The sequence below is a fragment of the Plecotus auritus genome (assembly GCF_963455305.1).
Source record: "Plecotus auritus genome assembly, chromosome: 1".
NCBI classification, from domain to species: domain Eukaryota; kingdom Metazoa; phylum Chordata; class Mammalia; order Chiroptera; family Vespertilionidae; genus Plecotus; species Plecotus auritus.
Genome location: NC_137770.1, coordinates 27,031,494 through 27,058,832, shown reverse-complemented (window position 1 = coordinate 27,058,832; position 27,339 = coordinate 27,031,494). Strand labels below are relative to the sequence as shown.

The 27,339-nt window shown below is 38.1% G+C and overlaps 1 protein-coding gene across 1 annotated transcript; it reads left to right on the top strand.

Annotated features, from left to right (window-relative positions):
* The first annotated feature begins 1,301 nt into the window (after positions 1 to 1,301).
* DNAL1 (dynein axonemal light chain 1) lies at positions 1,302 to 25,587 on the top strand. The gene is made up of 8 exons (XM_080662297.1): positions 1,302 to 1,406; positions 8,044 to 8,082; positions 9,945 to 10,054; positions 11,527 to 11,582; positions 15,369 to 15,424; positions 19,750 to 19,876; positions 21,591 to 21,731; positions 24,060 to 25,587. Exons 1-8 carry the CDS (start codon positions 1,404 to 1,406, stop codon positions 24,098 to 24,100), a joined length of 573 nt encoding a protein of 190 aa, XP_080518423.1. The 5' UTR covers positions 1,302 to 1,403; the 3' UTR covers positions 24,101 to 25,587.
* Positions 25,588 to 27,339: the final 1,752 nt, after the last annotated feature.

Below are 27,339 nucleotides of genomic sequence, written 5' to 3'. Positions count from 1 at the left end.
CTATTAAAACTTTGAACATATATCCGTGTGTACTTGGGTGATTATTTCTTCAGCATGAAGTTCTAGAAGTGGAACTGCTGAGTCACAAAGGTGCAAAGTTTTAAAAGATTTTGTCAATGTAAGAAATGTCCCAATTTCTAAGAATTTTTTATGTGTTTATTTGAGCCAAACTGATGACAATCGCAGGAAAGCAAAATCTCAACGGAATGGCAGTTATACCACTTATTTAATATATTAAAATCAAAGGGCATCACCTAACCGGGTTACATGAAATACATTGGTGCTAGATTAGGGAGGAGGAGAGAGCAAAGCAGAGAAGTCTCTGGGATCGGATAAAAAGTAAAACAGACATATACTTCTTTTACATTTATGGGTATAGGATAGTTAACAGTCAACAATTAACATGATAATAACAGTGAGGGGATTTGTGGTTTGTTCTGGTGTAGTGGTTGTGCCATGAGGAGTGGGGGGCTTGAGGGGAGGAAATTACCCTGACATTCCAAAGGTATGTTATCCTAGATGCAACAGGCTTTGTTGGGAAAGACTGACCTTTGTTAGGGAAATACCAGTCTAGGAACATGACTACTTGCCACGGCCTGCTTTTAGTTAGAAAGTTCCATGTCAGACCATCCTTTGTGGGAACTTTCGGACTCTGGAGTTTGTAAGGCCGCCCTGCACACTGTCAAATTTAGTGTGTGGCCTTTTTCGTCCATATTTTTAATACTGCCAACAGCCCTCCAGAAAGGTTGTATCCATTATAAACTGCGCCCCATTTTTCCATACCCCTAGCAACTCGAGTATTTTTACAACTTTTGGCAAATTTGAAAGTTGGGAGTAAAAAGACACTTCGATTATGTGAAACCTAAATGTTATGTTTTCAGCTGCCTCTGGCACCCTGGAGGAAGGTAACTGAAGAAATTCGGCCGAGTTGAGCTCCGGGTATCCTCATTGGGAACGCCAGGTTAATTACAGCAGGCAGTCCAGAGAAGGTCAGGAAGGGCCATTAGCAGGGAAAGCGAGTTTTACAAATCCTTTTATGGGAAGGGCAATGGCTATAAGGAGGTTTCACAGTTTTAAACGTTGGTAGGGTATGTCACGCCAGATGAGCTGCAACTGCTTTCCGTAGGGAAAAGCACATCCCCTGACCACTGGGCGCGGTTAAGTTCCCGAGCCCTGCGCCGCACAGGCAGTCGCGCTGCAGCTACTGGGGAGCGGTCTGCAGAGGGGCAGGAGGACCCGGGCGGCCGCCCAGCCGTCCCACAATGCCCCGCTCCAGCCACCTGAGGGCGGAGAGAAAGGACAGCGGCGGGGGTAGGGATCCACGGAGAACTCCGAGAAGTGCGCACGCGCACTGACCCCGGCGGGCCCTAGCAACCAGAGCAGTGACAGTAGCAACCGTCGGAATGGTGAGTATCTTCCAGGCCTGGTAGCAAAGCCGAAAAGAGATTGGAAGTGGGAAAGGGTGATTGTAGAGTGGTGAGGGTGGGAGGGCGGAGGGTGTCCTTGAACAGAGGAAGGGAGCCCGGGAGCGGATGCTGGCTCCTTGGAGTCAGAGGCCTGGGGCGAAGGAGAAGCTGGGTGGTCTGGGGTGACTGCGGCTGGGGCGGGTTAGAGATTGGGTTAATGTGGAGGGACTCTGGCAAAGAGAAGGGAAGGCAAAGAGCAGGAAATTCTCGAAAAAGTGGGGGTTGGGGTGGGAACGGTGATGGAAGGGAGTGGGTGAACGAGGATATCTTTTACAAAGAAGTAATGCCCCTCTCCCCCGCTAGCGGGATGGAGTGGGGGAGCTGGTTACGAGAGGGATGTGTGTCACACCATTGCAGCAGTATTTAAAACCTGTGATGTGTCCTGAATGACTGTGAGTGCAGTTATTAGGTAGCGTTGTAAAACCCAGTCTGATAGAATGTATTAGGGTACTGTTTCTCAAATTTTAGTATGCATATGTATGATTTTAGTGGGCCCAAATACTATGAGCTTGTTGGAATACAGATTATGAATTTTTAACATGATGGGGGAGGTTCAGGAATGTGCATTTTGACCATGCTCTTCAAGTTATTCTAAAATTGGAGTGCGCCCCACCACACTTTGAGAAATACTGCCTTAGCTTTGAAATCTATCATCTGTTTATCCAATGAAAACCGTTATGAAGTAATGGTTTGACCTAGTGATGCTCCTCAATTCCTACTTAAAATGTTCACTGTCTTGCTTGCATACTTGGCAGTTCCAACTAGCAGTTTGAAAAGGGATGTTGTTGGTTAGTTATAGACCCAGCCAAAGCTGTTAAGCCAAGGATGTGATTGTCTGGCTGGGATGGAGATGTTTATGAAGAATAAGTATAATTAGTTGTCTTCATTTTGTGATTCCAATGCTATATAGGTGGGCGGAAATTGAGCCCAAGAAATGGAAATGATAAGGAAGTCATTCATGCGCACCCTCAACCGCAAGATTAAACACCACTCTTTTTAAAGTAGTCCCCGTCCCTTCCTTACTTTATTCCACAGGCATTTAGCTAAAACCACTGCCAAGTAAAGTAAAAAGTTCTGGAGCCTAGGTTTATATTCAGGCAAAGGAACAATAAGCTCTAAATCCTGCAAGCATGAACCATAAGAATTATTGCAATTCTTCAAATAAAGAATCAGAACCGGTAATTAGATGAAGTTAGCTGAGGCTGCAAACTGTTAGTTCTGGTGCCCTCCAGAAATACAGGCCCACGTAATGTGTTATTTACTTGTAAAGGGCTTTCCTTATATATTTTTTATTGATTGATTTTGAGAAAGAGAGGAAGAGAGAGAGAGAAAGAAACATCAATTTGTTGTTCCCCCTATTTATGCATTCATTGGCTGATTCCTGAATGTTCCCTGACTAGGGATCCAACCGCAAAGTTGGACCACACTTGAACCAACTGAGCCACCTGACCAGGGCCTCATATAGTTTTTTTTTTAAATTTAAAAAAAATTAGCTTGCCCTAACTGGTTTGGCTTAATGGATAGAGTGTTGGCTTGAGGACTGAGGGGCCCAGGTTTGATTCTGGTCAAGGGCATGTACTTTGGTTGCGGGCACATCCCCAGTAGGGAGTGTGCAGGAGGCAGCTGAATCGATGTTTCTCTCTCATCGATGTTTCTAACTCTCTATCCCTCTCCCGTCCTCTCTGTAAAAAATCAATAAAATATATATTTTTTTAAAATTAGCTTCCAGTGTCTTAAAAATGATCATATTTCACAAGGCTGAGATTTCTGGCTTCTCTGAAAAGTCAGAAATACTATATTTCACTATCAGACAATTTTTTTACATTTTTATATTATTGAAAATTTTTGTATTACTGTCATATAATTGGCAGCATCTTTTCTTAATGGTACATAAAATAAGGATGTTACTTTCATTAATGGAGTTTTCATGTTTGAAGAAATGTGATATTAGGGTAAGTCTTGTCCCAAGTCCCCCCTGTCAACAGTTTCCTAGAGCCAAGTAGAGGCTCTTTACACGGCTGGCTTTATTTATTAATGATGTTCCATTGGTTCTTTAGGCATTTCAGTTTTTGATTCCTGCCCTCTAGAGGGGAACTCGTGACCTTCCGAGATCAGACAAGATTGAGTGTGTTCAGGATGATATGGCCTTAGACGGAATTAGTGACCTTATAAACCAATTTATAGATAGATTGCTTCCAACTTGAAAGTGTTCTTATGTGTCTTTTTATGGATCCATGCAAGGATTCCTCTGGGAAATATACTAGTGGTGGGATTGCAGAGTCGTAGGGTCTATGCAGACTTAATTTACCTAACACAGTCAGACTGCTTTCCAGATTGGCTTTACTAGTTTTTACTTCTCTCTACATTGTCACCAACTTTCTAACTTTGGCCAGTCTGAGGATGTATTTTAGCATTCCATTGTTTTATTCTGCATTTCTCTGATTCTTAATGAGTTTGAATACCTTATGATATTCTTGTTAGTCATCTGGATTTCCGTTTCTGTGCATTTTCTGTGTATGTTTTTTGCCAACTTTTCCGTATTTCTTTTGGTTCTGAATTTTAGGAGTTCCTTATATATCTAGGTACTAGCCCTTCGTTGGATTTACATTGAAAATATCTTCTCCCGCCCAAACCGGTTTGGCTCAGTGGATAGAGCGTCGGCCTGCGGACTGGAGGGTCCCGGGTTCGATTCCGGTCAAGGGCATGTACCTTGGTTGCGGGCACATCCCCAGTGGGAGGTGTGCAGGAGGCAGCTGATCGATGTTTCTCTCTCATCGATGTTTCTAGCTCTCTATCCCTCTCCCTTCCTCTCTGTAAAATATCAATAAAATATGTTTTGAAAAAAAAAAAAAGAAAAAAAAAAGAAAATATCTTCTCCCGCCCTAACCGGTTTGGCTCAGTGGACAGAGCGTCAGCCTGCGGACTGAAGGGTCCCAGGTTTGATTCCGGTCAAGGGCATGTACCTTGGTTGTGGGCACATCCCCAGTAGGGGCTGTGCAGGAGGCAGCTGATCGATGTCTCATCGATGTTTCTAACTCTCTATCCCTCTCCCTTCCTCTCTGTAAAAAATCAATACAATATATTTAAAAAACAACAACAACAACAAAAACTGGCTGTGATTAATCAGTTTAAAAAAAAAAGAAAAAATAAATAAAATATCTTCTCCCAGTTTTTTATTTATTTTGTCAACAGTGTTCTTCACTTGCTGAACTCCAATTGTTCTAATATTTGTGAGTTTATTCTATGTGATTTTTATATAGATGATCATCTGCACATAGTGAGTTTTATTTCCTCCTTTTAACCATTGCAGTTTGTATTTCTCTTTATTATAACTCTAGAGGCCTGGTGCACGAAATTCGTGCATTGGGGGGGGCCCTCAGCCCGGCCTTCTCCAATCCGGGACCCCTTGGGGGACATCCCTCTCGCAATCCGGGACTGCTGGCTCCTGATTGCTCACCTGCCTGCCTGCCTGCCTTATTGCCCCTAACTGCCTCTGCCTGGGCCCCCGCCACCGTGGCTTTGTCTGGGATGAAGGCAGGACGACTGGAAGATGTCCGGTTGACCCCGTCTAATTAGCATATTACCCTTTTATTAGCATAGATTTTAAAGATTTCGTGTACCATTTCATTTTATTTTATTTTTTTTATTTATTTTTTTTTAAAAATATATTTTATTGAGTTTTTACAGTGAGGAAGGGAGAGGGATAGAGAGCTAGAAACATCGATGAGAGAGAAACATCAATCAGCTGCCTCCTGCACACCCCCTACTGGGGATGTGCCCGCAACCAAGGTACATGCCCTTGACCGGAATCGAACCTGGGACCTTTCAGTCCGCAGGCTGACGCTCTATCCACTGAGCCAAACCGGTTTTGGCTCGTGTACCATTTTAAATAGTAGCAGTGATAATAGGCATCTTGATGTGTTTGGGATCTTAAAAAGAATACTTTTAATGTTACCGTCCCAGTCTGACCCACCTTAACCACCTCATTTAAAACAAACATCTTCCACATACATATACACATATCCTGATATCCTTTACCAAGCTCAGCATTTTCTCTTTCTTTAGTAATTGTCATCTTCTAATATAGTATATAATTTCTTTATTTTTAAAGTTGTATTACCATTTGTCTCCTGCTAATAGTTCTATGAAGGCAGGGATCTTTGTTTTATTCATTGATATATCCTAGGTATGTAGAAGAATGTTTGGTATATGGTAGATGCTCAATGCCAAGGTTGCGAGTTAGATGCCTGGTCAGGGCACATAAAAGAATCAACCAATGATGCATAAATAAGTGGTACAACAAATTGGTCTCTCTCTCTCTCTCTCTCTTCCCCCCCCCTCTCCTTTCCTTTCTCTCGAAAATCAAGAAATAAATTTTTTAAAATTTAAAAATGTAGAACTTTATCAAGTGCATTTCTGCACTTATTGAAATAAATGTGATTGCCCCTTTTAATCCAATAATAAATGATTTACATTTATAATTTTTTCTGTTAAACAATCCTTATGCTCCTGGGATAAGCTTTTCTTTATCATGTTCATTATACATCGTTGGCTTTGGAGATCTATTTTCAAATCTGTGTTGAGAAATGAAGAGGGCTCCTTATCTCGTTAGAGCATCAGGTTATTTAGCCTCATAAAATATGTTGGCAGCTTTCCCTTTTGTTCTGGTTTCTGAAACAACTTGTATAGAGGGAATATTTGTTCCTTGAAAGCTTGGTAGAACTCATTTGTAAAATTAGGCGTGGAGCTTTAGGGGAGGATGATGAGGGTGAATCTCTTCAATGTTTTTTAATGTTTTAAATAGCTAATTGGTCTGATTCTTCTTGTGACAGTTCTGGCACTTTTCTGTTTTTGTGTGTTTTTAGAAATGTATACTTGGCCTAGCTTTTCAAACTTACTACCATGTATTTGCTTATAATATTTTAAAATTTCTGTGGTATCTGTGTTATTTCCCTTATTTAGTTTATATTTTTAACTTGTATCTCTCTCTCTCTCTCTCTCTCTCTCTCCCTCTCTCTCTCAAATCCTCACTTGAGGATATTTTTTTCCATTGATTTTTAGAGAGCGGAGGGAGAGGGAAAGACAAAGAGAAACACTGATGTGAGAGAGACACATCAATTGGTTGCCTCCCTCATGCCCCCAACCAGGGCCAGGAGCCTGCAACCAAGTAGGTGCCCTTGACCGGAACTGAACCCAGGACCCTTCAGTCCAAAGGCCGACACTATCCACTGAGCCAGACTGGCTAGAACTATCTCTCTTTTTTGATCAATCAGGCTTGCCAGAGATTTAAGAACTAACTTTTAGTTTTATTAATCTTTTCCCCACTCCTCTGTTTCTCACTGACTTCTTCCTTTATATTTCCTATGCCTTTTTTGGGTTTATAATGATGTAATTTTTCAAATATCTTGAATGCTTAGCTTATTTGTTTTCTATCTTTTGTTCTCTCTTCTTTTAAAATAAATGTATTTGAGGCTGTAAGTTTCCTTTTACACGTTATATGTATTTTTCATATTTTTACTTTCTTGTCTTTATTTTATTATTTTACTTTAATTTATAATTTTTTTAACCCAAGAGTGATTTATTAGTATGCCTTTGTTTTCTAGACATAATACTATATACTTTAAAAACTTTACCTTTGTTTTTGTTTAGGATTCTCTCTCTCTCTTTAATATGTTTTTATTAATTTCAGAGAGGAAGGGAGAGGGTGAGAATCACTGATTGGCTGCCTCCTGCATGCCCCATCCTGGGAATTGAGCCTACAACCCTGGGCATGTGCCCTGACCTGAAATCGAACCATGGCTTCCTGGTTCATGGGTCAACACTCAACCACTGAGCCATACTGGCAGGGCTCTCTTTCTTTTTTTTAAAGGAACTCTAGCAATAATTCAATGGATTTCTTCCTTTTCTCATCTTTAAAGTTTTAAATATCATAATAAATGGAATCTAAGATATTATTGATTATAAAGTGCAACATTATTTTATGTTCTACTAAGAAAGAAAAATAAATTGGAATTGAACTATAGCAAATAATTTCTTATCACTTAGAATTTTTATTTTGTACTTATTGATGGAGTTTTTTTTAAATGTATTTGGGCATATAGACTTTTATTATATGTCATCCTTTGCAAGCATAAAAAGGAATCTATGTATATGAGATAAAATGGTTCTTGTCTTTCTAAAACTTCACCACTGCCACCTGGCCACAGCAGTTGTAAATTGTTCCTGGTTAGAAGATGCATCCAAATTTCAAAGATGTTAATATGTAAAAGAAGATGTAGATCTTAGAATCAATGAAATGACATATTTTAATATCAAGTGTTGAAAGCTATGTATTTTTTGAAAACCAAGTGGGAGTTAATGTAAATGGGCATTACATCATGATGCCCTTAATTTCTCTGGGAGGTATTTAAATAAGTCATTCTGATTTGAGAAAAATTAAAAAACTCTTTGCATATAAAGTTTCAAAGAAAAGTTAATTTTTTAAATGGTAGATACCAAGGCTAGTAATTATTGCATGAAAAATTAATCAACAGATTACACCAATAAAGACAGCCTTGTTTTTCCTTCTCTTTTTAAGGCAAAAGCAACAACAATCAAAGAAGCCCTAGCCAGATGGGTGAGTATATGAGTTTTTAACTTCTTTTAGAAACCATACAAAGAGAATTTTTAGATAATTATTTAAATCTGACCATTCAGTAAAAGGGACCTTTGTGGTATTGGAACTGCTTAGTTATGTTGACTGTGGTGGTGGATACATGAACCCACACAGGTGATAAAAATGTGTAGAACTTAATGCACCCATACAAACACAGTCACACCATATATATAAATGAGTACATGTAAAATTGGGAAAATCTGATTTAAATCAGTGGATTGTATCAATATAAATATTTTGGTTGTAATATTATACTTAGAAAATATTATTAGGCAGAATATACTGGTAATTAAATTTTAATTTTGTATTCTTAGTACCAAAATTAAACTCTAAGGTATAACTTAGTAGTAAATTACGGTAAATAGTTGTGACCTCAGCTGTGTTGTAAAGAGAATATCTTCCAAAATTCTCGATATTTTGGGGTTCTAGTCCAGACTGAATTGTGTATAAAAAAAAGAAAGATGAAATGACAAGAAAACAGTTGATCTTTAGGTCTGAATCTGATATTTAAGGAAATGTTATTTAGAGACAATGAATTCTTCCCAGGAAGATGTTTTTGTTGTTGTGTTTGCTTTTGTTTATTAATTGATAGGCTCTTAAAGGATCTATAATAATAAAAGTGTAATATGCTAATTAGACCAGACAGCCAAACAACCTTCCTGATGTTCTTTTGGATGTCCTTCCAGACAACCTTCCGGATGAAGCCAGGGCTTCGAGGGCCGAGGCAAAACGCTGTGGCTGTGAGGGCTGAGCCTCTTGCACGAATTTCGTGCATCAGGCCTCTAGTTTTGAATATTACAGAAATTAGTTATTTTCTTTTTTTTTCCCTTTGGTACAGATCTAACAATGAATTACCTTAGTTGTCCATGTAGGAGCTTGATTATCAAGAGTCAATAGTGCCCTAGCCGGCTTGGCTCAGTGGATAGAGTGTCAGCCTGCGGACTGAGGGGTCCCAGGTTCGATTCCAGCCAAGGGCACATGACTGGGTTTCAGGCTCAATCCCCAGTGGGGAGTGTGCAGGCTACGGCTTCTTTGATTGTTGTTGCTTTTGCCTTAAAAAGCAGCCGATCAATGATTCTCTCTCATCATTGATGTTTCTGTCTCTCTCTCCTCCCTTCCTCTCTGAAATCAATAAAGAAATATATTTGAGAAAAAGAGTCAATAGTAAAGGTCAGTAAGTGAACTATAAAGAATGCACAGAATTGCCCTGGCTGATTTGTCTCTGTATAAAGTATTGGCCCATGACTAAAGGGTCCCAGGTTTGATTCCAGTCAAGTACTTACCTCGGTTGTAGGGTTGGCCCTGGTCGGCCCGTGGGGGAGGCAACCAGTCTATGTGTTTCTCTCACATTGATGTTTCTCTCTCTCTGTCTCTCCCCCTCCCTTCCACTCTCTCTAAAAATTAATGGAAAAAATATCCTCAAATGAGGATTAACAACAACAAAAAATTAAGAAAATGCACAGAATTGCCCTGGCCAGTTTGGCTCAGTGGATAGAGCGTCAGCCTGTGAATCGAAGGGTCCTGGGTTAGATTCGGGTCAGGGGCACATGCCCGGGTTGTGGGCTCGATCTCCAGTGGGGGGCGTGTGGGAGGCAGCCAATCAATGATTCTCTCTCATCATTGCTGCTTCTGTCTCATTCTCCCTCTCTCCTCTTCTCTGAATTCAATAAAAATATAGTTAGAAAAATAAAAAGAATGCACAGAACTAATAAATTCTAATAGTTGTTTTGAAATAAAGATAGAAAAGCCTTGGGACATTCTAGCCTCCTTTAATTTCACATTACAATCAGGGATCATTTTTTTCCAAATTAATTTTGTCACAGGAAGAGAAAACCAGTCAGAAGCCATCGGAAGCCAAAGAGGTAAAGCTTTATGCCCAGATCCCTCCTATAGAGAAGATGGATGCGTCCTTGTCTATGCTTGCTAATTGCGAGTAAGTTCTCATCTTTATTCATCCTTCTAGTTATCTGGACAATTAAAGAATTATTCCCCCACCATATTCCCAGGTTTAAGGAACTCAATTTTTCATTAGTAGTTCTTGGGAGAGGGGGATGACTAGAAAATATGCAGATTTGATCAGTAATTTACACTGTACAGTAATTGACTTTGCTGTATCAAGTAAAAAAATGAATAATTCCTCTTCAAGTCAAATCAGAAAGGATACGATCACATGTTCTAGAGTCAAACTTTTTGGGTTTTAAATTTGCTGTGCCACTTTCTGGCTATGTAATATTAAGCAAATTGTTTAATATCTTTGTATCTCAGTTTCTCATTTGTCAAATATGGATAATAATAATAATACTTATTTCACAGAATTGTTGTAATGGTTATAATAGTAAAATACTTAAAAGAATAATAGGCATGCATTAAATATTCAATAAAATTAGTTTTATATTTTTTGCATGAAATTTACTAAGATATTAAAAACATTTTGTCAAGAAAGGAAGACTAGCGCTAACCGGTTTGGCTCAGTGGATAGAGCATCGGCCTGCGGACTGAAGGGTCCCAGGTTCGATTCCGGTCAAGGGCATGTACCTGGGTTGCGGGCACATCCCCAGTAGGGGGCGTGCAGGAGGCAGCTGATCGATGTCTCTCTCTCATCGATGTTTCTAACTCTCTATCCCTCTCTCTTCCTATCTGTAAAAAATCAATAAAATATATTTTAAAAAAAATAAAGGAAGACTAAGAATTGTATATATTCTCCCTTTAAAAATTTGTTTTTATATAATTAAAGTATGTATAAAAAAATCTAAATAAATATATATGAACTATTAAAAATAGTTATCTCTGGGGGAATGTGTGGGGTGGTTAGGATTACATGTGACTTCTTACAATATAAATATCTGAAAGATTGAACGTATGAGAAAATAAAATGTATTGTTCTGTTAGATGGTTTTAAAACTTAACTACATATCATGGACATTTCAAGTTGGTGTCAATAGCCCAATGTCATTTGTTTTAACGGCAGTATAGTAATCCTCAGTTGATGGATGTTTATAGATTTTCCCCCCATTTTTTTGCTGTCATAATAATAATATAATCAATAACCTAATTCATGTAACTTTTGGCATTTGCATTAGTATTTCAATAGGATGTATTCCTAGAAATGAATTACTGGGTCAAAGAATACATGCATCAAAATATTTAATAGATAACACCAAATTGCACTCAAAGAGGTTTTTTTTTTTTAATTTCCTACAATGAGTATTTATTAACTTTTGTAATCAGAAAAAACTATGAAGATTTTAAAATGAAGGAATATATGCCATGTCTGAAGGGGATAAAAGAATTAAGTCAAAAGGAAGCATGACTTAAATATCTTTTATAGGCACTAGAGAAATAATTTCTGATACGCTATTTACAATTTTTTCATATTAATTCAAGTTTTCCTTTGTTCTTTTTAAGGAAGCTTTCACTGTCTACAAACTGCATTGAAAAAATCGCCAACCTGAATGGCTTAAGTAAGTGATCCACAATAGCAGATGGTTCTTGGATTTTCTAGTTATTGGAATAAACATTCCAGAGACACTATGTAATCCCAGAAGTCGGCACCTGTTTTACACAGCAATTGTCAGATGACAGAGAGAATATATAAATCATTTGTCTTAAGTTTGATTATCCAAAGAAAATGACAGATATATAAGACCTGAACATTTTAAATATATTTTAAAGCTAAGGGTTTGAATTGAGATATCTTAAATTTAAAAATCAGATTTTTTGTTATATTTTTGTGTTCAGATTTGTCTTGTGTTTCATATTGGTTATGTTTAACTTTTAATTTCTCATCATCCCTGTTTTTCCTGTGCTTCTTAATTTTGTTAATGACATTATCACCTACCAAGTTGCCAAGGCCTCTGACTCTTGTGCTAGTTTCCTATGGCTGCTGAAACTTGATGGCTTAAAATAACAGACAGTTATTCCCTCACAGTTTTGGAAGGAAAATCAGTTTCACTAGGCCAAAACCAAGGTTTTGTCAGCCACACTCCCTACGGAGGCTTTAGGGGAGAAGCTGTTCCTTGCCTCTTCTAGATTCTAATGGCTGCCACATTCCTTGAACTACATCACTGCAGCCTCTGCCTCTATGGTCATATTGCATTCTCTTTTTTGGGGGGGGTCTGTGTCTAGTTTTTCTCTTTTGAGTTTACTTGTGATTGCATTTAGGGAACACCTGGATAATTGGGGATACTTACCTTATCTTAAGATTCCTAACTTTTTCACAAGTGAATAAACAAACATTAAAACAATATATTAATATTCTGCCTATTAAGTTGGCAATGACATTTATTTATTTTTATATATATATAAATATATATAATTTATTTATATATATTATTTATATATTATATATATATAAATATATATATATTTGTTGATTTCAGAGAGGAAGGGAGAGGGAGAAAGAGATAGAAACATAATGATGAGAGGGAATCATTGATTGGCTGCCTCTTGCATACCTCCTACTGGGGATCAAGCCTGCAACCTGGGCATGTGCCCTTGACTGGAATCGAACCCAGGACCTTCAGTCTGCAGGCTGACAATCTATCCACTGATCCAAACCGGCTAGGATGGCAATGACTTTTAAAAAGTATAATACTTGCCTGGCCAGCATGGCTCAGTGGTTGAGCATGGTCGACCTATGAACCAGGAGGTCATGGTTTGATTCCCAGTCAGGGCACATGCCTGGGTTGTGGGCTTCATCCCCAGTGTAGGGTGTGCAGGAGGCAGCCAATCAATGATTCTCTTTCATCATTGATATTTCTATCTTTCCCTCTCCCTTCCTCTCTGAAATCAATAAAAATATATTTCTTAAAATGATTAATAAAATGTGATTCTTGCCCCTAAGGAGTTCATTATCTAAAGAGACATAACATATTCCTCACTAACTATGAAAATGACTAATATTTCTTGAGCATTTATATGTACCAGGCACTATTCTAAGTCCTTTATATACACTAACTCATTTTATTATTCACAGTAGTGCCCTAGCTGGTTTGGCTTAGTGGATAGAGCATTGGCCTGAGGACTAAAGGGTCCCAGGTTCAATTCTGGTCAAGAGCATGTACCTTGGTTGCAGGCTCCTCTCCTGGTTGGGGCTTGTGCAGGAGGCAACCAATTGATGTGTTTCTCTCACATCGATGTTCCTCTCTGTCTTTCCCTCTCTCTTCCACTCTCCCTAAAAATCAATGGAAAAATATCCTCGGGTGTTGATTAATACAATAGTTATAAAGTAGGTAATTATTATTATAATCCAAGATAGTCTTTTACAAATGTTTACAAAGAAAGAGTAATTAAATGAATTAAAACTAAAGTTTATATAACATATATGCCTGATACACACATAGACACAAACACACCATTTATTGTGTACTTACCATAGATTAGGCATTAGGCTGAATGTTTTAATACACACACACACACACACACACACACACACACACACACACATAATTGATTTCACAGAGAGAGAGAGAGAGAGAGAGAGAGAGACATCATTGATGAGAGAAAATCATTTATTAGCTGTCTCCTGCACGCCCCATACTGGGATCCAGCCCACAACTCGGGTATGTGCCCTGACTGAGATTCGAACCCTGACCTCCTGGTTCATAGATTGATGCTCAACCACTGAGCCACACCAGTTGGGCTAGGCTGAATGTTTTAGATAATTATCTCAGTTCTTTAAAAAAAAATTTTTTTTTACTGATTTCAGAGAGGAAGGGAGAGTGAGAGAGAGACAGAAACATCAATGATGAGAGTGAATCACTACTGATCAGCTGCCTCCTGTACGCTCCCCACCAGGGATCTAGCCCGAAACCTGGGCATGTGCCCTTGACCGGAATCGAACATGGGACCCTTCAGTCCACAGGCCAATGCTCTATCCACTGAACCAAACCAGCTAGGGCTATCTCAGTTCTTATATGCTTATAAAATAGATACTTTATTTCCTTATTTTATATGATAAAACTGAGATTCAAAGAGGTTTGGGTGCTTCCCTAGAAAGTTGGGATTTGAACTCAGTTAATTGGTTTTATATTCTTAACTATTAATTTATGGATGTTATAGAACAGTGCCATCCAATAGAACTATCTGCACATTCCCAAAACAGTTGCCACTACTCTTACACAGCTATTAAACTCTTGATATGAAGTTAGTGTGACTGAGAAACTGAATTTTAATTGTATTTATTTTTAATTAAGTTAAATAGACATGTGACTAGTAGTTACCATATTGTTTCAATAACAGTGTAGTTATTGAAGTTTAAGTTGTGAAAACTAAATGTATAATCTATGCATAAGTAATCACAGTAGTTTTTTAGAACAGAAATGAGATTTCCTGTGTTTTACTAGAAATCTTTTATTAATTTTGAAAATAATACATGGTTTTATGTAAATAGTTCAAAAGAAGTCTTCTTCTGACCATACACTCTCAGTTCCTCCCCCACAGCAACCACTGTTTCTTCTTCCTTTTTTCTATTCCACAAATAATCTATAGATATACAGGTAGAAACATCCTTATAAAAATATAAATAGGTATCTTTTAAACCAAATCACAACCTAATTATTTAAAAGATTGAAAGTAAAAGATTTTAAAAGTACTAATTAATTTGATTTCTAATCCTTTGTGAGGTATACTATACTTAAATATGTTTTCTAGTATGAGTCCTCATACCATAAAAGATTTGACGTATATACAGTATATGCTCTCAAATTTAAAGTTCAAATTTTCTTTACTCTTATTTTATCCCTCTAATATTTTTATTAGCCAGCAATTTAAGATCATGCATTCTAAATAGCTAACAATTTAAAAAATTTAGTACTGGCATGATGTGAAATTACAGTTGTAGTGTTTACATTATTTTCTTTTAAATATATTTTTATTGATTTCAGAGAGGAAGGGAGAGGGAAAGGGGGAGATAGAAATATCAAAAATGAGAAAGAATCATTGATTGGCTGCTTCCTCCATGCCCGCAACTGGGGATCGAGCCCCAAACCCAGGCATGTGGCTTGACCGGAATCGAACATGGGACCCTTCAGTCCGCAGGCCGACACTCTATCGACTGAGCTGAACCGGCTAGGGCATGTTTACCTTATTTTCTACTTGATTACCACTTTTAATTAATACAGGCTTTCTTACTCTTAATACAAATATATTTGTTATATAAAATTTATTAAAGCTACATTATACCAGATTTACAATTGTGTAATATGATTCTCATAAACAAAAAATTGCTTTTTTTCCCCCTGCTACAGAAAACTTGAGGATATTGTCTTTAGGAAGAAACAACATAAAGAACTTAAATGGACTGGTAGGTTGCTATTTATTGCTTTTAAAAAGCATATACTTGTTTCTTAGTATAAAAATAATACTTGTCCATTGCAGAAACTTTATAAAGTAGAAAAATAACTTTAAAAAGTACCTATAGCCCTGGCCGGTTTGGCTCAGTGGATAGAGTATCGGCCCTCGGACTGAAAGGTCATGGGGTCAGTTCCCGGTCAAGGGCTCATACCTCTTGTGGGAGGCAACCAATTGATGTATCTCTCTCACATCAATCTTTCTCTTTCTCTGTCTCTCCCCCTCCCTTCCAGTCTCTCTAAAAAATCAATGGAGCCCAGCTATTGTGGCTCAGTGGTTGAGCGTTGACCTATGAACCAGGAAGTCAGGGTTCAATTCCCAGTCAGGGCACATGACCAGTCTAATCTGTAAAACATGGAATGTTAAATTGAATGAAAGGGGTCTATTGAAAAATACTAGATGCATAACCCATGGACACAGACAATAGGGTGGTAAAGGCCTGGGGGAGGGGGCAGGCAAGGAGGGCTAGAAGGGGTCAATGAGGAGAAAAGAGAACATATGTAATACTTTCAAAAATAAAGATTTAAAATAAAAAAAAGATTAAAAAATAAATTGGAAAACTATTAAGGTACATTATAAGCCCATGTGTATATATGATCTGGCCTCTGCCTTCCTTTCGGATCTCATTTCATATTACTCTTCTTTCTAGCTGGTAATCTCCAGCTACTGGCCTTCTTTCTCTTCCTGGAATATACCAAGTCCATTCCCACCTGAATTTTGTACTTGCTGTTTCCTCTGCCTAAAAAACTCTTAGTTACTATAGATTTCCACATTACTTGCTCCTTCTTAACTTTCACACTTCAGCTCAGATGTCACCTCCTCAAAAATGACCTAGCTACCCTATATCTAATGTGGCAATAACATATATATATATATATATATATATATATATATATATATATATATATATATTACAGTCTGAAAAAAATTTTTTGAATTGATTTCAGAGAAGAAGGGAGAGGGAGAAGGAAATAGAAATATCAATGATAAGAGAGAATCATTGATCAGCTGCCTCCTGCAGGTCCCCCACTGAGGATTGAGCCCACAACCTGGGCATGCCCTTGACCAGAATCAAACCCAGGACCCTTCAGTCCGCAGGCTGACACTCTATCCACTGAGCAAACCAGCTAGGGCTACTGTCTGAAATTTTTATTTGTTTGTTCTTCTCCATCTTGTTCATCTCCCCCCACCCACCCCACCCTCTCTCTCTGTTGGTCTGACAAATCCTAATGAGCACGTCGGTTTTGTTCATTAGTATCTACATTAGTGCTTAATACATGTAGTAGGCATTCTATAAGTATTTAATGAGTGACTCAATATGTCTTATTACTAATTATAAAATCTATTAGGTTATATTTTTAATTCTAAAAGTAATATGTGTTCATTGTAAAAAAACAAATCAAGCAATTTATAAGTATATGAAATACACTATGGAAGTCTTTTTTTTCCATACCTCTTCCCCAATTCCATGAGGTAACAAATAATATTATTTTGTATACTTTCATATTTTTTCCGTGCAAATACAAATATATATCTGTAAATGTGTATGCCTATGTGTTATATATTTTGTACTATTGATATACAGGGTTAATATATTTTTTCTGCTTTCTCACTCAATAGAGGGTTGGGCAAAAATAGGTTATAATAATAAATAATACAATAATTAATTAGTAATAATACACAAATAAACTCTGTTTTGTGTACTCAACAACTGTAAACCTATTTTTATATCAGTAATATTTTTCCATGTCAAAAGGTGACTATTGTTGCCAAAACCGGTTTGGCTCAGTGGATAGAGCGTCGGCCTGCGGACTGAAGGGTCCCAGGTTCGATTCCGGTCAAGGGCATGTACCTTGGTTGCGGGCACATCCCCAGTGGGAGGTGTGCAGGAGGCAGCTGATCGATGTTTCTCTCTCATCGATGTTTCTGACTATCTATCCCTCTTCCTTCCTCTCTGTAAAAAAATCAATAAAATATATTAAAAAAAAAAAAAAAAAAAAAAAAGGTGACTATTGTAAATAATGCTATTAACATGAGTATTTAAATACCCTTTTGAAACCCTTTTTTAAATTCTTTAGGGTATATGCCCAGAAGAATTGCTGGATCATACATTTTTAATTTTTGGAGGACCTGCCAAACTGTTCCATAGCACCTGCAGTATTTTACATGCCCACCAACAGTGCGCAAGGGTTCCAATTTCTCCATAACCTTGCCAACATTTCTTACTTTCTCTTTGTTTGATAGTAGCCATCCTAATGAGTGTGAGGTGGTCTTTCATTGTGCCAACCTCCTCATTTTACAGAGAAAGTCTCTAAGAAATTATTATTATTTTTTTTTTTTAATATATTTTATTGATTCCTTACAGAGAGGAAGGGAGAGGGACAGAGAGTCAGAAACATCGATGAGAGAGAAACATCGATCAGCTGCCTCCTGCACACCTCCCACTGGAGATGTGCCCGCAACCAAGGCACATGCCCTTGACCGGAATCGAACCCGGGACCCTTCAGTCCGCAGGCCGACGCTCTATCCACTGAGCCAAACCGATCTCGGCTAAGAAATTATTTGTTTACTGGCAGAAGTGAACCAATTTGCTGAATGCTTGTTTACTCAATGCCCAGTTCTCCAAAGGGCCAGTTTATTGAATGACAGTTTTTATTGAATTGGTTCACACAAACTTAGCCAGGTTTCACTGATTATATTCACCAGATTGCTTCACCAAAATCTCATCTTTATTATTTACTTTTAATATATATAGAAAATTATGTTTCTTGGAATGGTTTCAACACCTTTTGAAATTTTCTTTAAGGTTTTATTTAGTGCTGCTAATGTTACTGCAGCTGTTTCATCCAGTTTTTGGATTTGTCAGCCCATCTTTGTAGAATGTTAGTTTCACATTTTAGGCACTGATCACTTCTCAAGTTATTAAAACATAAAAATAGTAATCTCATTGAGCTGGCTAGCAAGTCCTTATATTTAGGGAAGTACACAAGACAGTAGAATAGATTGGAGAGGTACTGAAAGACAGAACCACATCCTGGGCATTCAAAATCTGTACATTTGAAGTCAATATGCCTTAAGAAATTCTCATTCCACAAAGTAATGTTCCCAAGTAAATTCCCAACATGTACTGAAATTTGGTTATGGCAAAAGAGTTGCATCCAAATGGCTGAAAACTAAATAGAAGCTAAATGAACACTTGGAGAATTGATCAAATTGTCTATGTTAAAATTGACCAAAAGACCTCCTCAGCACATATAAAAACAACATTAAATAAGTGGCAGAACCCAGAACTGAGCCTAAATCTTCTAGTCAGTATTGAAAGTATTTTTTTCTGCTATCTCACACTTTTTAAGTTGGAGACACAAAATGGATACAGATGCATCACAATGAAAATGCAAGCAATAAAGTTTAAATTATATGAATACGGATTCCCCCCTTCTGAAAGACATATGTGATATACTAATTGGATCACTTTGGTGAAGAAGATATCAGAATACTAGCCGAGGGGGTTTGGTTAAGTCTCAAAGTTCTGATTTAAGAGTGCCAGGACGGAAAGAACCACTACAGTCTGTCTTATGTCTGAAAGAAGGACGTTAGTGCCACCACTGATTGTATCTGTCATTTAAGAGTCAGTATGATATAATTTTCTTACTATAATGGAAACTGAATTGTATACATTAAAAAAGGTGAATTAATGGATAGATAGTTGTATGAAAGATGGACAGATATTTGATAGGTAAAGGATAGTAAAATATTAATGGTAGAATTTGGGTAGTGGATATGGGGTTTACTGTAAAATTTTTTGACTTTTTTATGTTTGAAAGTTTCCATAATAAATATTGGGGCAGGGGAGAATCCTGAAATTTAGACCCAGCTCTACTATTTAATAACATTGTGATCTTAGAAAAAGCCCTTAAGCTCTCTATAATAGAAGTCAAATAACCAGCTTTTGCCTATCTTAAATGTTACAAGGATAAAATAATAAAATATATAGGCAAGTAATTTGAAAGCTATACTATTCAATAAAAGTGATGAAATAGTGCTATTATTTTCCCTGTTGGTGGTTTCAGTACCTTTTCTTAGTTCAGATCAGTTTGAAGAGAGGAAGAGAATGTTCTGCTTGGCTTTTTTAATGCCAAAAACTCCCACACCACCTTCAGCTCTCCTGCCAGGGGACAGGTGGGTCTCGGTTCTCTCTGAAGACCATTGTCTTTATGTTTATAAGGAAGGAAAAAAGCTTAAAAATAAGCATATAGTTAAAATTGCTTTCTTTTTCAGGAAGCAGTAGGGGACACATTAGAAGAACTATGGATATCCTACAATTTTATTGAGAAGTTGAAAGGAATCCATATAATGAAGAAATTGAAGATTCTCTACATGTCTAATAACCTGGTGAAAGACTGGGGTAAGCTGAGGCTGGATCTTTGCTAACTTCTACCTCCTGTTTATAGAAAATAGCCCAATAGGGAACAAGGAACAAAAGGAGGACATTTATTTCTAACCACAGAGGGAAATAGCTAGATGCTTTAAATTTACATCTAAGTATTTACTTAGAATGATTTTAATTGAATAGGTTCTGGTCTTATTAATCTTGAAAAAATTAAATTAATTTTCCAAAGGCTGGAAGAAATCAGTTTAAACTTAATAATTCTTGTGTGGAAGGCTTATCTGACATCTATATTACTTTGCTGTTTTTCTTAAATATATTTTTATTGATTTCAGAGAGGGAGAGAGACAAAACTGTGGGAACCCCTTTCACGTCCCGCGTGGTTCAGGGTTCCGGTTCAGGGTTCGGGTTCTGGAGAAGGCTGCACACAAATGAAAAGAGACTTGGAAAAGTATTAATTTGGGGATATTGGGGGCCAGGCGGGAGCCCAACTCTAGTGGAAGGACTACCCCTTGCTCTGGCCTTGCAATCCCTTTTATTGAGACTAAGGGATACCCCCATAACCTTTAGGCAGGAAATTCCAATAACAGAAATTTACATGAAACAAACAGAGGTGGAGGCTGCTTCAGCTAACAATGTTTCAAATAAACAGTGAGTGATCAAAACAATTAAGGTTGTTGACCAGCCTTCCCAGTTTCCTGTCCACATCTTTCTATTAGTGGTAGAATGATTGGTTTCCGGCACAAAACATCAATGATGAGACAGAATAATTGATTAGCTGCCTTCTGTATACCCCACACTGGGGATCAAGCCTGTAACCTAGGTATGTGCTCTGACCGGGAATCAAACCATGAGCTCCTAGTTCATAGGTTGCTGCTCAACCACTGAGCCATGCCAGCTGGGAGCATTGCTTTTGCATAGTAAATATTTATTCAGTATTTATGAAAGCCCTATTATGTGCATGAACTATAGGCCAGACTCTTGAAATTCATAGTTGAATAGGACACTATTTCTGCCCTCAAGGAGTTCACAGGTTAGTGGAAAGGTTAGTTTATAAGCTAATAATTGTAAAACTGATACATTCTGCAGTAGAGGCTCCAATGAGTTGCTTTAAGAATTCAAAGATGAGAGAGGGTATGGGTAGAGACAGTTTAGCTTAGCCCATACTGATGCAATACAACATAGAGAAGACCCTATCACTGGTGAATGATTTATTGTTGTTGTTGTTGTTTTATAATCCTCACCCAGGATATTCCTCCATTGACTTTTTTTAGGGAGAGTGGAAGAGAGAAATGTTGATGTGAGAGAAACACATCGATTGGTTGCCTCCTGTACGAGCCCCAACCAGGGCCCGGGTTTGGGGAGGAGCCTGCAACCAAGGTACGTGCCCTTGACCGGAATTGAACCTGAAACCCTTTGGTTCATGGGCCAAAGCTCTAGCCACTGACCCAAACCGGCTAGGGCTGTTGTTCTTTTTTATTTTAAATCCCATTTCTTCTTATCCTATCCTTAGGCTAGCATAAAGGTAGAAGAGGTATGTCTCCTTTTTCCCTCCCTTTCTGTAATGCTTTCAGAGAATCAGTCCACATGGTCTAACTACCCTTACTTCCTTCAAAATCTTAAACGACAAGTGGTCTTGTATAGTCACCATCAGTGATATTGGAATTCAACCCCCAAAGCATAGCAGTAAAACCTGCCATTTTAATGTGGAAGGTATTCTTTGTACCTGTAGCTGAATTTGTGAAGCTGGCAGAACTGCCCTGCCTGGAAGACCTGGTGTTCGTAGGCAACCCCTTGGAAGAGAAACACTCAGCTGAGGGGAATTGGATTGAAGAGGCAACCAAGAGAGTGCCCAGACTGAAAAAGCTTGATGGTGAGTGTCTCTGAGCCAGCTTAGGAACATTCTGTAGGCATAAGAGTTGAATTTATGACATGGAATCATGAAAAGGAGCAAAACTGAAGAAAATGATAGGTTGTCTCTAATCTCCAAGGCTATTTTTGTCCACAGGAAATTTTACGGTCCAGGTTTGGGCCAGGGTGAAATGAAAAACTTTTAGGGAATTTAGACTGGTATAAGATCCTCTCTAGATCAAAAGCTCGTACAAAAAGTTGGGCTTATTCTCAAATCACAGGCATTATTTTGCAGAATAATTAGACATAAATGGTAAGTAACTACTTTTTCACAATTGGATCAAAATTGTAGTGTTCTCTTACCCGCCCCACCCCCCCCAAAAAAAGCAACAACAACAACACACACACAGGATCTAACTAAGATAGGTGTCTCTGTCAGTGGATATCCTTAATTGACTGGGTTCTAATCCCAGTTCTACCACTTAATATCTTTCTTGTCGTTGTGGTAGTTACTTAATTTCACCAAATGGTTTTTGTTTTTTGTTTTTGTTTTTCATCTAAAAACTGGAAATGATCATTGTCACAGACCTCTTGGGGTCTTACCTATTCCCAGTGGTGCTACCAGAAACCCAGGCCAGGATTCCAACTGTTCCAGAACCCACAAACTTCCATTTTCTCTGCCAATCAGGGAAATATCTTTCTAGGAAAACCTATATCTATTCTGAGGAAAACCACTATCCCCTCCTTTTCCACATCATTCTGCATCTCCTCACAAACTCTTATCTTCTCAGTGACCTTCTTAGGCTTTTCAAAGACAAAAGCCAGTAAGTCTGACAGTCTTTCTGCTTCCCACACTGCCCCTAAAGCAGTGATGCACAGAACCCCCTAGCCTACCTATTGCCTTCATCACCATATTCACACCGATATTCACAATCCAAATCCAAAGGGCCTAGTTGTCTATGGTTGAGGCTTCCCTGTTCCTCAGCCCTTCAGTTCCCTCTTCATCACCCCTGTTACTCTGCCATTCTATCCTTCCTATTCTGTGCCGCTATATCTCTCCCTCACCACTTCTATCTAAAGGTCAGTACTCAACCCTTTTATCCACCTCAGCTTACTATGGTGGTGGTTCTTTTCTTTCCCCCCAATATTTTTTTTATTGATTTCAGAGAGTAAGGGGGAGGGAGAGAGAGAGAGAGTAACATCAATGATAAGAGAGAATCATCGTTCAGCTGCCACATTGGGGATCGAGCCCTGACCAGGGTCAAACTGGGACCTCCTGGTTCATAGGTTGATGCTCAACCACTGAGCCACACCAGCTGGGCTGGAATTAGTTCTTAATTAAAGACAGGGTTTAGATGGAAGGATAGTTGGGGAGGGCATTTCAAAATGGAAGAACTTTGTTAACCAGGAGTCCTGGGGTAAGAGTGTGCAAGATGAGTTTGGGAGACAGTGAGTTTATTAGTTTAGCTGGATTGGAAGGTGACTGGCTAAAGAATTAAGACTAAATAGTTGACTAGGTAAGATTGTGGGCAGGTTTCAAATGCTGGAGCTCAGAAATTCCTTAGTCCAGCCAGTGAGATGTGCTTGCAGATGTGCTTTCTTTCCTGTACTTTGGTTCTCCCCACCCCCAATTTATTACCAATGTTTAATATTTTGGGGAATAACATAAAAAATCAGATATGCTGGATTGCATATTTTATTGTAAAAAATGAATATTTCTTTGTATTTAACATACAAAGTTTCAGTAGTATAGGGCTTTATTTATTTATTATTACATTTTTTTGGGGGGTGCCCACTCTTAGCCAATCATGCTGGCTAAGATTGGAAACTGAGATTCAGATAGGAGGAGTCTCTTGGCCAAGACCCACCATGTAGTTCAATAGTGGAGCTAGTGGTGAGCTTTAGGCCCCTTGCACAGGCTCTCAAGGGCAGTGAGTGTGTGTCTCTTCTCAGCTCCACGTTGGGTGATGTCATGTTAGTAGCTTGAAATGGCCATGGTGGGAGTATTTACACCACAGGAAGTGGTAGCTGCTACAAATCACAGCTGATGGTTGTTAAACACTTATCAATACATAGTGCTTTATTTTTTTGCCTGGCATCTGTAGGCATTTTTATTTGCAACTCTGCATTTGGAGAACCATATATTCATAAGTACTTATATTAATCCATTTGAGAATTCTCCTGAGAGGCTTTTTGGATCATTTGAAATTAGATTATTTTATGAAGTTACTTTGTTATGGCATACTTCACAGCATTTCAGAGCTTCTGAGGTTAATGGGAAAATATTTTCATTTAGAATTTTAACAATCTGTTTGAGAGTGACCAGAAATAATTTTCTTTTTCATTTTAGGTACCCCAGTAATTAAACAGGATGAGGAAGAAGAAAACTAACACCATGTTTTCCACTTCGTGTTAACTTATTTAAATGTCATAAGAACAATAGATAAGTTTTGTATAATTGTCTGTTTTAAAGATTCTGTGTGGAGCGAAAGGTTCTTAAGATAAAACAAATCTATGATTTCTTTTTTTTTTTTTCTTAACCTGTTCAGTGTTCCTCCCCCCAAATGGTAACACCAACTTTATATATTGTAGTCCTCTTTTTAGAAACTACAAATTTTCAGTTTTTTGTCTTCAGTCTCCATCTACTGAAATCTTTATAGACTGACCAATCATTTTTAACAAAAGAATAAATGTGGTTATTCATTCAATTTTTTTTAGGTCAGGCAGTTAAATATATATACTTAACTTTTGAATCTGTAGACCATCTTTCCTAAAGATCCATCCCCTTATGACTCAGAAGCACAAATGTGTCATGCGTTTGGTTCCGAAGGCAGCACGGTGGCAGCAGCCGCAGAAGCAAGACTCCGAAGTCATAGTGAAAAAGCTGTGGTGAAAAAAAATGAAAAATTAATATCTTGGAGGCCTTAGAGCCCATGTTATGTTTACTTACTTGGTTTTCAAAAAATATGTACATTGTCAACTGGAATTTAGGTTGTGTGTACATGTGTGGCCACTCAAGTCACTGCTTAGTCAATCAGTCATTCCATGATCCAGCTCCTTGGGTAAAGTGACTGTCATGATTATTCCTTTGACTAGCACTGTGGCCATGTTACCCATGTGGACCTGATCTTAGGCACACTTTTGGGTTTATAGTTCTCTGTATGTTATATAAGGAAATATATATATAAGTGGTAGTTATATTTGGATGCCTAGTCTAAATCTTGGCCATTCATCTATATTAAAATTTGCCCTAATAACTTTGGTCTGTTGACCACCATGTTGGGAGAAATGATTGTTCTAAGAGTATAGAACTTAAAACTGGATCTGGTACCTTTCAATAAATTAAATTTAGTATTTCAAAATATATTTTTAGAAAAGTTTTAAGTTAAACAGCTCTTAAAATGAATGATGTAAGTGGTATTGGAGGGAAAAGAGATGTTTCATTATGGGATCCCAGGCAAATGGCAATATTTTTGAGGATTGCTTCCTCAGTAAAGCATTGTAGGTGATTTAACCTCAAAATTGCAGAGCAATAGTTGGATGCAGAGTTTAGAATTTATCATATAAGAAAAAAATTCTTTTTTGAGAATGCAAGGTATGGTAGTCAGTAGCCAGATGAAGTCCATAGTAGGCCACGACCAAATCAGTGATAGATTGCAGTAAGGAAGTCAGAGGCCCTCTGCCAAATTGTGCCTGAAGTCCCTCAACCAGACACTATTGATTTTCATTTCCCCATTTACTTGTGTAAAAAATGAGTCAAAAAGTGATTACATAAGTAGTACTGGGTTTCAGAAGTTTTCAGTTATCATTTAAATAGGAATTACATGATTTTTCAGTCATGCTGATCAAAAGGGACCACTGCTTCGACAATCAATCCTAAAAAGGAAAAATTAACCCAACATTTTTTTTTAGCTTCCTTTTAGCTCTTCCTCACAATCTGATAGGAAGAAATCTTTACTCTGACTGACTTATTCGTTCAAAGCCTTTGGGTCTTAGCTTCTGGGACCCAAAGTATGAAGTTCATCTAGTAGGCAAACTTGAAGCCATATTGCTATGTATGGGTGTATTTTCTAAAGGTTATTCTGGAAGTGAATATAATAGGGAATGGATGACTTCATATTTACTTTTTTTAATGGCTTACAGTCTTTAGTTCTTTTTATTTTTAGTTCTGCAGTAGAGAAACTAATTTTCACTTTCACCTTTTCCTCCCCCCTCCTCCCTCCCTCCCCCCTCCCTCCTCCTCCCTCCCTCCCCCCTCCCTCCCTCCCTCCCTCCCTCCCCCCTCCCTCCCTCCCTCCCTCCCTCCCTCCCTCCCTCCCTTCCTTCCTTCCTTCCTTCCTTCCTTCCTTCCTTCCTTCCTTCCTTCTTTCTTTCTTCAGAGAGGAGGGGAGAGGGAGAGAGATAGAAACATCAATGATGAGAACTATTGATCGGCTGCCTCTTGTATGCCCCCTACTGAGGACAGAGCCTGCAACCTGGGCATGTGCCCTGACCAGGAATTGAACCGTGACCTCCTGGTTCATAAGTCCACGCTCAACCACTGAGCCATACCAGCTGGGCCCCTTTGTTTCTAAATGTCATTTAATCACTGGTAGTTCTCAGAGAAATGTAAGATGCTTTTCTGTGTCCATTTCACAAAATATCCATAGTCAGTTCCACTCAACAAATATTTGAATGACTTCTATGCATTCTTTGCATGGAATGAAACTAAGAATCCACTAGGAAACAGAAGATAGAAGATAGAGTATATTAAGAAGTTCAGAATATTCTCTCAAATCATTCCTTAACTCATCCTTTACTGCTGCAAATTTAGTTGATACTAAATGCCTTTGATTTGTGCTTCTTGGATTAGATCTTTAACCTACTTGTAATGGATTCTCTCTGTGCTCCAGGTTTGAAGCATTATGCCATTTTAGTGGATCATTTAAATTTCTTCTACTCTTGTAATGATGGTAGAGCTCTAGAATCAGTTCAGTATTTTAATATTTCCACAGGAAATTTTAGTCTACCAAGTAATTAACCTTTTCTGTGTTCCCTAACTCTAAGCTATGGCTATCTGTATTACCTAGTCAGGCCTTGAAAGTTTCTGTGTTCTCTGTTAATAGGAGTTTGTTCCTTTAAATCAGAGTCAACCTTGGCACTATCAACATTTGGGCTTGATAATGTTGTGGGGGCTATCCTGTGTGTTATAGGATGTTTAGCAGCATCTCTGGCTTCTACGTAGTAGAAGAACCTTCTTCTCAGTTGTGATAACCAAAAATGTCTTCATACATTGCCATTTGACCCTTGGGCTAGATGGGTTGGAACAAATTCACCCATAGTTAAGAACCAGTGCTTTATACCAACATTCCTTTTGTCCAGTGTCCATTTATTTTCAGTCCTTAGCCATATGGCACCTGAGTTATTACAGGAGAGAAGGTGGTGTATTTAGTAATCATGGGTGGAAGGAAATGATCATTGGTGTTTCCCTTCTTTGTAATGCTCACTTTAATAATTCTCACAACACATTAGAAACTCAGGACTGGAAAGTTTGACTTATTCCCCCCCCTTCCCCAAGCAGGATCTCAACTTTTATGTTTTATCTTAGCATTTTGCTCATCTTAGGAAGTGATTATTAACCTACCTCTCTC